The 12,008-nt window shown below is 44.7% G+C and overlaps 1 protein-coding gene across 2 annotated transcripts in view; it reads left to right on the top strand.

Annotated features, from left to right (window-relative positions):
- STK4 (serine/threonine kinase 4) overlaps positions 1-11,548 on the top strand; it is a 47,564-nt gene extending 36,016 nt beyond the window's left edge. For both annotated transcript variants that reach the window (XM_041419265.1, XM_041419264.1), the window contains one exon: positions 8,464-11,548. In XM_041419265.1, coding sequence (XP_041275199.1) covers positions 8,464-8,622 — 159 coding nt within the window. In that variant the 3' untranslated portion in view covers positions 8,623-11,548. The remainder of the gene's footprint in view (positions 1-8,463) is intronic.
- Positions 11,549-12,008: the final 460 nt, after the last annotated feature.

Here is a 12,008-nt window from a genome sequence, read left to right as displayed (position 1 = left end):
CTCCCCTGAAATGGAAAATGTAAACCCCCTCCCTCCAAATTGTTATAAATTTGAAATTAAGGGGCTCTCAGGCAAAAATATGGGAGCAGGAATAACGGTTCTTTAATAGGGAAGAAAATATAAAATAAACAATGCAGTAAACCAAAACAACACTGACAGAGTCAGAACACAACCTGGCACCCTGTGGGTCAGGGTGCTGGTAGTAGTGCAATTGGAAATGCGGCTGCAGCCCTCCTGGAGTGTCAGCTGTGGTTCTGCTGGAGCAGGGATCCTGTGGAAGAGTGCAGTCTTCCTCTGAAGATCCAGTGGAAGAAGTTCCTCTGGGAATCCAGTGGAGAAGCTGCTCTGCTGTCCCAGAATCTCAGATTGTATCCAGGTAGGAATGCTTGGCTCCTCCCCTGGGCAGAGCATCACACAATGGGATGATGGAATTTTATCAGCCATGCAGGGACACTCCCTGGCCATGGACAGAAAAGATCTGCTGGATGGAGGATTGGTTTATGGAAGAGATAAGGAAAACTGCCCAATGAACAGCAGATAACTGCCCCACCTCTGAGAGGTGGCAAATAGAACACGCATTGCCTTGCAATCCAGGACACTTGCCAGCAGCAAAGCTGCTCTCTGGTTCCTAAAGGCTTTCAAGGAATAGGGGAAAACGTCCAAAGTGTGGGGAGGGTGGGACGGCAGAGGTGCCTCCGAGCTGGTGAGGAGCAGTTGTGTGCCAAGGGCGTGTGTCTCCTCCAGAGCAGCCACAGGAATGGGCTGCTCAAGGTGGGATTGGGAAAGGTCCTTGCTGAACCAGCAGGATCAAACATTATGGGTGTAAATGCAGCCTGAAACAAGATAGAGTGGAGTGGCAAAGCTGTGGCAGTTCTTGCTAGAGAAGAGCAGTGGCCTCAGCAGGCACTGGTGGGACCCCAGCAGGGAAGCAGTGCTGGAACAGAGGGACAGCTGTCTCTGGAGCTGGGATCCTGTGCTGCTTGGGAGAAGCCTTGCTCAGGGTGCCTGGCTGGGGAGAGAGGTCTTGGCAGCTGTCACTCCTCAGAGGCAGTTCCCAGTTTAGGTGTGATCTTGCCAGTGTGCCTGGCAAGGAGAAGGATGGCACACATGGCCCTCCAGGAATACTGTAGGGGTAGTATGGATGCCATGGTCTGGTGTTGTGAACCTTTATTTTAATCAAGTGAGCAGAGCTACATGGAAAATTAACTGTGATCCTTATTGGCATTCATAGCAATAAGGTGTTTCAGTAGCTCCACATCTGTGCAAGTGAGGTAGAGCCATCCCAAACACTTCACTTGAGAGGGTCTCCTCTGATACAACTCTGTTAAAATGCACTTTTCCACTTCAGCTGGGGATCAAAAGCTGAGTGTGTGGTAGTGCCCATCTTTTCTTCCACAAAAGTGATGCTGTGATTGCACTTAAATATTTAACTGGCTGAAGCTGACTTGACCTCTGGGTCATCTGATGATCTTATTGAAAGTGTTGTTCCTTTGTGGAAAGCCATCTGCTGTTCAGGTGAGGGCACATCATCTCCAGATGTGCACTGATCACAGCTCCTGCTCTCTTTCCTTGGGCAGTTGTAGCTGCTGTGCTGTTTTGGCTGGTGCTGGATGCTGCAGCCCATGATGTGTTTTGCCAGTCTATTGCCTAAATAATTAAGGTGCTTTAAAAGCAGAAGCTTGTGCTGCTGAGACTTATTTTTCAAATCTTTTGAAAGATTAATATCTGTATTTTTAATCTTGCATGAAATCCTACAATGAGTGCATTTCATCCACTGCTTTCATAACAGTGAGAAACTTCACTGACATGCTGATGCTAAAAGGGAGGAAAAGCAAGATAATTAGTGCTTGTGTGGGCACAAGGGCTTGTTCTGATTTACTGCAGCCCCTCTGTAGCATGGCTGCTTGACAGATCTGTGAAGTTGTAGGGACCTGATGGATGAGGAGAAATGGTCAGAAAGTGCCAGTAGGTCCTTGTGTCCTTTGCATTTGACAGCTTAAAGTGAATAAATAGTTAATGCCTGTTCATACATTACATCAAGGCTTTCTTGTGCTGGAAACGCAAATGAGAACGAGGCACTTAATTTTTAGAGCAGTGATTGAAAGTATGCCAAGTGATATTGAGGCAGCATTTCAGGAAAAATGCTATGGGAAAAAACAGCATGCTATTCCAACACCAATTTATATCACCATCTTCAAGATCTAAAGTCTGGAGCACTGCTTAGCCTGAGAAATTACCTTACTACAATTTAATTTTGGCTGGAGAAATTGAGGACTCTTTTTTTTTTCTGGTTTAAAAAAAGTGCATAGTACTTTTGAGTAATCTGTGTCCTCAGAGTATATTTGATGTGAGCATTTAATGGATACCTCGTTTAACCAGTCTTTCAAGTTACAGAGAGCTAATTCCAGGATAATCTCAGCTCTTACACTTGTCAGAGCTCCCGCTGCTGAATCCCTGAGCTCTGACTCCCCTCCCTGGCCCCTGCTCTTGTAGCACCACTGCAGCTGCAGGCTGAGCTCTGCCCCAAGGTGGCTGCTGCAAACACCCCCAGCATCTGATGGGAGAGCTCCTCCCAAAAATAAAACTCTGCTTGAGGGGGTGATGGCAGAAAAGTTCAGGAGTGGACGGGGGTTCACATCAAACTGATCTGCCGGGCTCTGGAGAAGGAGGTGTCAGTGTGCCCTTGGTTTTATCAACAGGGAAGCATCTTGATAGCCTTGGTGATAGCCAAGGTCAAGTGAAACAAGAGTTTTAATTATTCTGTTCTGTGAAGAGCCTCCCTTCCTAAAGGACACCTGAACATTTAATTGAACTTGTAGGATTGTTTTATACCTGTCTCATATGTAGCCACCTCTGCTGTCGAGTGTGCTCATCAACAGCCTCCCCTGAGGGGCTCCCACACTACTGAAGTCCCAGCTGGTTGTGCTGGTTTTGTTTTTCCAAAGCAAACTGTTGTTGCTGTATTACCGTGGTAATGCTTTTCATTATCTCAAACAGCAAATTCCTGTTTGGCATTTAATGTTTGGCATAGCTTGGGTAACTTGATTTGGGTAAAACCTCTTCTCAAGCCATGTTTAGAGTTTGCCTAAATACACACAAAAAATTGATGGGTTGTGCTCCCTGCTGATGGGATTGATGAGTTTGATGGGGGGCTTTGATCACTGGGTGTGCAATCAAGAACTGTTAGATTGCAGCATAAAACTAGGCTTAAAAGGAAACTATAACAATAAAAGCTGTGCTAAATAGACAATTAATTTGTTTTTCCTTGGCTCCCATCTAGCTTGTATCTTTTCTAAGAATTTATTTCCCTGTGTAGCGTGGGAAGCTGCAATTTTATTACTTCTGTATTTTAGTCTTCAAACTCCCACTGCCCCTTATGAAGTGATAATTGCCAAAGCCAGTTTTTCTAAAGGCTATATAAAACTTAAAAGTTTGACATCAAGTTATGTTGAGCAGTAAATGCCACCTTGAATTTCTGGGTGAAAGGCAGGCAGAGCAATTGCTACAGCTGGGTGTTTTCTTTCTAAAAAGCCACAGGCTCTTGGTAACAGTGGGAGGAAATTCGGAAAACACCCTGAGCATGTGGAAGACAAGTGTTCAAACTCACAGGAATTATGGTAGAGGAATATGTCTAGAGGGCTAAGGAAGAAGAGAACAACTTCCTAATTTTATTTGTAGGATTGGTTGTAGTACCAAGACTTGAAAATATTCTCTTTCTGAAAAACTGTTCACATGCTTTCACCAGGAGGAAAGTAACTTCATCTCACCAGTGTCATACATACTCCAGTTTTAGTTCCAGAAGTCATGGTCCATCTGTGTGTTTGAAAAGTGATGGTAGAAAAACTGCATTCCCCCCATGGGATGGAGGGTTCCTGTTTGGCACAAGCCTCAGGATTTCAAAGACAGTATTTAAAAGCAAAGCCCAGATAGCTTGAAACCTTGCAGACTTGTAAAGAAAAGGCTTTGTGCTAAACGCAGGGGTCAAATGCAGTGTCAGTGAGTAAAAAGAAAGTTTCAGGAGGAACATGTTTTCTACTTGCCCCAAGATAATATTTTTTGATTCCTGTGCAGTCAGTGAACTAGAGCTTGGCCAAAACTCTTTGTTGGGAGAGAAATGAGTGAAAGCTGCTGGGAAAGAGCTCTTTTCTGCGTGATGCTCGTAATTCATGCAGCAAAGAGATTTGGCTGGCAGTGGTTTTGCCAGAGGAGCAGATAAGAATGATGGCTGAAGTGACTCAGGGGTCACTGCATGGCTGTATTTATGTCAGTAGTGCAGGCTGGTCCACGCAGGGGTGACCTTGTGCTGCTCAAGGGCTCTTGAGGGACCAGAGAATGTGCCAAGCCCCAAACTGAGCAGGCTACAGACCTTGCTGTGGGCAAACCAGCACGGCTGCTCCTTACTGTGAGGGCTGTGGGTACTAAGAGGACTGTGGTAAATTATTTGCATCAGCTTCTAATTCAAAAACTTTTAACCATTTGGGGGTTTTTTTGTTTGGTTTTTGTGGGGATGGCGCAGAGGCTGAGTTAATTCTCTAGGGTTTGTGTTTTACAACAGATGTTTTTTTTATGTGAAACAGAAATCTGCCATGGTGGCAGGGTTTTGGGCTGTGTCCTGTTTAGGACAGAGCAGCAGAGGTATAAAGTTCAAACCGTGGTGCCCTTGAATACCAAACCTGTGGCTGTGTCTGCAGAGAGCTTATACTTATTCTCCTTTTGGTGCTTAGGCTCATTTACATTCAGTAGAATATCATGTTGCTGTGACACTTTACCTGACTGTAGGAAATGCAAGTGGGGTTTTTTTCCCCCCTGTTTTTAAAATGCTGATTTGAAAGAACTGCAACTCAGAAGCAGTTTGCTGAGTTGAACATTATTCAGTGGGGTAGTTGTCTGCAAGTCTGTCAGAAATGCTGACAAAGGAATGTCATTAATAGCTTACAAATCCTCTCCTTGAGGAAGAAACTGTATTTCAAATGATCTGTTCCTGATTTGTCCATCACTACTGCGTAGGCATGGAAAGGCTGTAGGTTTTGTCCTTCCAAAGGATATAATTATGTATGTCCTTCTGAATTATACAGTAGAAATCACCAGCATGTTAAAACAAGATGTTGCTGTCAGTGGTGTCTGAAGAAAACAAACAGCATCCAACAGCTGTGGGTGAGAGGCTTTCAGATGAACACTTCCACCTCTGACATATGTCTTCAGTTGGGCATTTTTACAGAGTTAAGATCATTCTCAAAACCTCAAGTAAAAATGCAAATGTTAATCAAACAGTTAAAAATTAGCTTTCTCAACATACACGCTTGCTGGAAGAGTTTCATGTGCTGCCTCCTCACCATTTTGATAGATTTGTTTGGCCAACCTTAGAACAAGTATTTTTTATCCAGCTTTACATTTAAAATGAGATTCCTTCCTTTAGAAGTTTGTCTTAGGTATTTGATCAGCATGGACAAAAATAGATAGCTTTTACAGAATCAGTTAGACAGACTTCTTAGAGCAGAGGAAATGCTGAGAAGTGGGGAGAGGAATGGGACTGAGCCCGTGGCTAAAACCAGCTCTAATTGCAGCTGCTCTGTGCTGAGACTTTACCCTGAGTAACCGTCTGTCATGAGATGCTGTCCTTGTCCTTCTTGTCTTATTTTGCTCCTGGCGTTTCTCTAAGAGAATAATGTCAGTGTCCCAGGAGTGCAGAAACAGATATACTGGAGTCTAAAACTTCATTTCTGGGAGAAAGCCTGTCTGTGGCATTGCCTTACAGTGAAATGCCAGGCAGCAAAGTGAAATGGAGGCCATCACATTTTGAACAGTTTAGTTTATTTTCCTTCTGAAGATGTGTGTGTGTGAGTGGAAGGACAGGCTGAGTAATCGCCCAGGCTCTTGCTGTCACAGCAGGAGCAGAGGGCTGGGTGTCCCCTGCTCTGTGTGGCTCTCGTGGCTCTCATCACCCACTGGGGACCTGCCAGTCTGCCATCAGCTCATCTGGGCTGAGCAGTCACCTCCTGGACCTTGCACCAGCGTTGCCCTTTGGCTTCTCCACCCCTTCCAGGAGTAGCGTGGCATTCACAGACAGTGTGCCATTATTCCAGGTGGAAACTGTTCCTGCTCACTGACACAGCTCTGCACACAGGGTGTTCCTGTGCTCCCAGGTTCCTGGCACATGCACTCGCCTCCCTTCCTCTCCAGCCTCCCTGTCGTGTTTAAGCCGTGATCGGCTCTGTAAGCGGCCGCTGTGCTCTGCGTCATGCAGGTAACCCACTTCCAGTTGGCTCATATTCACATAAATCTGTGGGCTTTGCCCACTCCAGACTTAGCTGTGCTCCAGCATCTTCCACTCTGTTCAGCCATCTGTCCTGGCAAACGCAGTGCCTGGAATTGTCAAAGCTGTTGTGTCCCTTGGCAAGCAGCTCTTACACTTTGCAGGAAGGCTTGGTGTGTCAGTGTGCACGGAGGATGTCCCCAGTGCTCCATCCTGTCCAAGGACAGCTGTAGGGCAGTGTTTTCTCACTGTACATCTGCTCTGCCAGCTCAGGCACTTTGTTTCTGGCTCCAAGCAGCACCCAGGCTCTTCAGGAGGAAGGCAGAGAAGGCTCAAAGGGCATCCCTGGAAGATTGCAGCCTGAGGGCAATTTCTCACATCTAATAGTTGGCTTACACCTTGAGCAAGGTGGTTTAGATTTGTTCCAATACTCTCTGTAAGCACTCCAGCACTGGGAGAGGTGTAGCTGCTTAGTATATGTATTCAGTACTTGTATTAATATTTTCTTATGTTTTGCATTTTTATTTGACTTTTCAATTCCCTAGACTGTGAGGAAGTGGAATGTTGAATAATTACCTGCTTCTTAATAAATTAGTGTGAAAAGACAACTGGTGCCATGCATCAACTTAAACTGCTGCCTGTTAAAGTTGCATTAATGTGTATAAATAATATATATCTTTGTGGAGGAAGTGCTTTGTCTTTCTAATGAACAGTTGCCTGATTGGAAAGGCAGAAGTACTGTATACCCTGGGCAGAAAGGTTGTTTCATGTGTGCCTGGATTATTAAAATAGATTTGTGATCTTGAAACAGCAACTAGGAAAGATCTGGTTTAGCAGAATACGCTAAAGAACTTCAAAAGACATTGTGAGAAATTAGGTAGCAGGTGACTTTGTGATTTAGGGAGTGGTACCTCTTCCACCTCAGGAAAAGGCACCAGGAGTTTCATATCTTAGTTTTAAGGAGCAATGAAAACTGCCATTACACATTCATTTGTTGCCTTATAGTAGGCAGCAAACATTTCACTCTGTGTTTTGGTTCAGAAATGGCTTGAAGAACAATCATGACAGCTGATTAATTAACAGCTAAACTAGGACAGCTCCACTTGCTCAAAAATAAAGATAAGTCACTTAATTATGACATTTGTTGAAAGAAAAAAAAAATTGATAGTTCTTTGTGCACAAGAAAGAACCCAAATTATTTTGCATATTCTTAGCATCCACAGCAGGTGCTTAGTGATAGCAGGTGCTGCACAGTCATTTCTGTCCTTCTGGAGTGCCTGTAAAACAGTCTCTCCTGTGGTCACTTGGTCTTGGATGGGGAAAGGACTGGTGCTTAAGTAAACATTTGAAGCACTTCCAGTGTCCATATTTTTAACATTATACTAAAATCCTGTCTGTTGCACCAGTTATAATATGACATTACATAAAGGCTGCAGCTGTGGACAGTCTAGACTGTCCCAGGCCACACTTGGCATCTGTAATCACAGAGCAAAACTTTCCTGTGCCAGTTCTCAGCAAATTGCCACAGACGAGAGCAGCCAATTAAACAAAGGTCAGGCAGAGAGAGAGAATTCAGGGAGAGGGAGCTTGTCCAGATGAGCCTGACATCTTCACGTGTACAGGAAAATACAAATTGGACTTGCATATTTTATCAGTACAAGGCTGACCCAAAGTGACCTGGTGTGTGTTTGTGCTCTGGGATTTCTGGTGTAGCAGAGTCTGAATTCCTCATCACGACTGAAATTCAGCCTGATTGTACATAATTGCCTTTTTTTTTTTTCTCACATGCAGCTTTTGTCAATGATGTGATTTTCTTGCTGTTCACTATGTCTCCTTTAGTCATTTAGCATAAGGAGGTTTAGTTGCAAAGAAACGGGAGGAGAAGAGAGGTTTGCTTTCCTTCCATCTCAGTGCAGCATTTCTGTCCTAAGCCTGCAAAACGAAGCATTAGAAAAGCAACATTTCACAGGTTGGCTGTGTGCTCACACTGCCAACAACCAGAGCATGTCTTGTCCCTGTGAAACGGGCAGAAGCAGTGTCCTGAGGCTCCCACCACTCTCACTGAGGGCAGCAGGCTGGAGCAGAGCTCTGGGTGTCTTTCCCTGCTGAAGATGCTCTGTGGCCGTCAGCGGAGCAGCAGGATCCCTGCAGCTGTGTGGGTGGTGGTTGCACCGATGCCAATGCCTGTTCCTCTTCTGTCTCCCTGCTAGCTGAAGACGTGGAGCGTGGATGAGCTTCAGAAGAGGCTGTCTGCCCTGGACCCCATGATGGAGCAGGAGATCGAGGAGATTCGCCAGAAGTACCAGTCCAAGCGGCAGCCCATCCTCGACGCCATCGAAGCCAAGAAGCGGCGGCAGCAGAACTTCTGAGCCACGGGTAGAGCCATCCATCCTCAAACAATCAGCCCCTTGCTTTTGTGACTACTGAACAGATTGATTTCTATTGAAATACGCTAGCAAAATAGAGGGCAATACTTCTGCTCGTTTATTTTTCCATAGCACCTTTGTGAACTCAGGAATGCCATCGTGTGGGAAATCCTGATTGTATGTTTTAATGTTAGACTTGTATTTAAAACATAATTCCAAAAGAGTTCTGTTACTGTTTTTAGGAGGGTTGTTTTTAAACCAGAGGAACCAGATAGAAATTGGCTAATGAAAGTTGGCTCACTCTCTTTTCAACTGAACTTTCAGGAGTCTATTTTGGTTTAAGTTAATACAGATGGTTGTCTGTAACAGCTGATTCTTTTGTGGGTTTTTTGTTTTTGTTTTCCTTTGTGAATGCACAGACTCAATTTCAAGCTGTAAACTGTTTCTACTGTTAAGGTACTGATAAGTTTTAGGTCACTGAAGAGAGCAGGTGAGAACATGTACAAACTGTTCCAGCCTTTTGAAAGAAACTTAAATCTCAGTTTTTAAAAAGCCTGTAATAAGCCCCATGCCTTACACTGTGTGCTTTAAGCAAGTGTGATATCTTCATGACCTCAGTTTTGTCCTCGTTTTGTGTACTTCATAAATTTATACGAGTAGATAAAGCATGTTGTGCCTCCATAAGAAATTACATTCTGTAATTTAAAATCCACACCCAGTTAAAACCAAAAGCCAGTCAGTGATCTGATACCCCTTTGTCTGTCTGTTTGGAAATGTCCTTCAGGGAGACCCTGCTGAGAATGGAGTGCTGGGAAAAGGAAACAGTGTTTGAATGGGTGGAAGTTGTGTGAACCTCTCTCAGGATTTAGGTACTTCAGCTGTGTCCAAGAGGACTTGAAAATCTCCACAGCTTGTGAAATATTTTATAGGCTTCATTTCAAATTTACATCTTTGGATGCTTGAATAAAAACTTGATTTCACAATCCTTCACATTTCTGCAAGGTTTAGCACATCAGGAGAGTCAAACTGAAAGTAAAGACTGTTAAATTAACAAAGATGTGCATTTGTGGTGGTGGAGCGAAGGCAGAGTTTATCTGGATGAGAAGATAATTACCAATGTCCTGCTGGAAGAGGTTCAGTCTCTTCTAGCTCCTCTGGATACTCTTGAGCTGGTTTTTTTTTAATTTCCCTGCCATCCCTGCCCAGCACAGCTCAATCAGCACAATGCCCCAAGCATGTACAATCGCTGTGAGGACGCTGCAATCAGCTCACATCAGAGTGGAGAGTAAAGCAAAGCCTGTTTGCAGGGCAGAGACTGAGCAGTGCCTCTGCCTCTGGGCTCTAACAGCACAGCTGTGTGGGTTTAGGTGTGCCTGGCATATGAATGTTTGAGCAGAGCAAGTGTTTCTACCAATGTTTTTTTATTTTGCCCTGATAGAGGGAACAGTTTCCACGTCGTGCTTCTGAACTGGGCCTTGGTACATCACCTGGATGAGTAAACAGCAGTGTCTCCTGAATCAAATGCTGCTACAGAGGTGATGTGTTTGTTTCATGTTTCTGTAGGGTCTTGTTTCCCCCCTGGAGCAGGCTCTTGGCTGCTGCTCACAGTTCTGCTCCACAGCTGTGAAAGGAACCAAGCCATCCTTACCCTCTGCAGGGCTCGTTGCATGGGTTTGCCTCAGTTTGGTAATGCAGTGGGGTCACAGCTGTCCCTAAGGAAAAGGGAGGCAGTAAGCAGTGTATGTAGGTGCTGCAGGAGGAGTACATCCTGGCACAGCCAGCAATCTGACAGCCCCAGGTGCTGGGGAACATCATACCGTGCTCATCTGGAATCTGTGCAATAGGCTTTGCCCTCTCCATGTCTTTGTGATGAGCAATTTTCATGAGCATCCTTTGCATCGAAGAAACTCCTCCAGCTTAGCAGGGAGTTCTATGGTCAGTGTTGGATCTTGAATTGTGTGGATCTGGCCCAGCACCTCTGGGGTGACAGACACAGAGGTCTGTGACATGGTAAACTGTGCACTGCCTGTGTGGTGTGGGTCAGGCCCGTTCTGCTGGAAGGATTTTTTCCTCTGCACTGTATAGATAACTGTAGAGATCAGAGGGCATTAGAAACCCCAACTTTAAGGTGAAACACCACGGGGTGGTGTCTATTTACAGAATATGCAACCTGTGACTGCTGTAACTGAATGTAAGCACTCTTGAAATACTCTGCTTTGCTGACGTGATTGTCTTAAAATATAGCAAACGAACCAAAATAACTAAAACTGATCCAATGGCTTAACTGTCTTTGAACCTTTCTAAAATGCTTGCAGTGGGTGAGACTTAATGATGTTTCTTGCATTTGGAGCTGTAGTGCAGAGGAATTACTTTCTCCTTCACTGATTTTCAATTTGTTGGAGAAAATATTTCCCTTTTTGGTCCCTTTGTAGAATGTCTGGGAACCTGTTCATTCTCAGAGTACCTGTTCATTCCTCAGAGTCCTCCAAGCTATGATCACGGCTAGTACCATAAGGGAAGGATGTTTTGACAAAGTTTTGAGCAAAAAACTTGCATAACTGAGAAGCTGCATTCATGAGCTCCTTGGGTCCATCTGCATTTGGAAAGGGTTCTGGACAAACCATTCTCTTTGCTTCTGAAACCCAGAGATACTGATGGTGTCAGTCATGTGAGACTTACAAATGTGAAGTTTGTAGCTTTAACTTTTTTTGTAACAAAGAAATTAGCAACACTGGCATAAACTGCTGACTTGAAATGCTGTTTTGTAAGATCTGGCTGTTTGTATATAATAGTGTTGGGTCTTTAGTTTGTATATGTATGGAACAGTAACTTTTATTGCATTCCTCTCGGTTTGATACAAGAGATTTTGTTTGATCTTTCTCAAATATCTTGCCTTATTTGTTCAAAGGGGCAAATAAACTGTCCCTACCTGAAAGCATCAGTGTTGTGTCTCATATTTGTGCATTGCAGTGCTCGGGGGTGTTGCTGTTTACCAGGACAAGTTTTAACACGATGCACCTCCACTCAGCCAGTGTTATGCAACATTCTGGAGGAGAGCACAAGCTTGCAGGAACACAGGCAGTGAACGTGTCAGACACATGTTTTAAAACTTTACTAATTCTGCAGCTCGGGGTGAGATTGCTTGAGCAGAGGGGCGGCTCCATGTGCTGGCAGCTCTGTGGGGCTCAGCAGGTGATGCTCAGGCAGTTCCAACAGGGAGGAGCACGGGCAGCCCTACCTGGAGCTCCAGCCATGCAGGGGGGATGATTGCCCCATGGGTGCTTTGGCAGATGGGGATGCTGAGCTCTGCTGTAGGTCCTTTTTGTCTCTGCAGCAGCTTCCCTGAGCCTGCAGGCACATTTGGGGCTAGGTACATACCAATTTATCCA

This window comes from Onychostruthus taczanowskii, unplaced genomic scaffold (assembly GCF_017590055.1).
Source record: "Onychostruthus taczanowskii isolate IOZ18803 unplaced genomic scaffold, ASM1759005v1 scaffold60, whole genome shotgun sequence".
NCBI lineage: Eukaryota > Metazoa > Chordata > Aves > Passeriformes > Passeridae > Onychostruthus > Onychostruthus taczanowskii.
The sequence above is the reverse complement of the archived record's forward strand: the minus strand, read 5'-3'. Positions and strand labels throughout refer to the sequence as shown.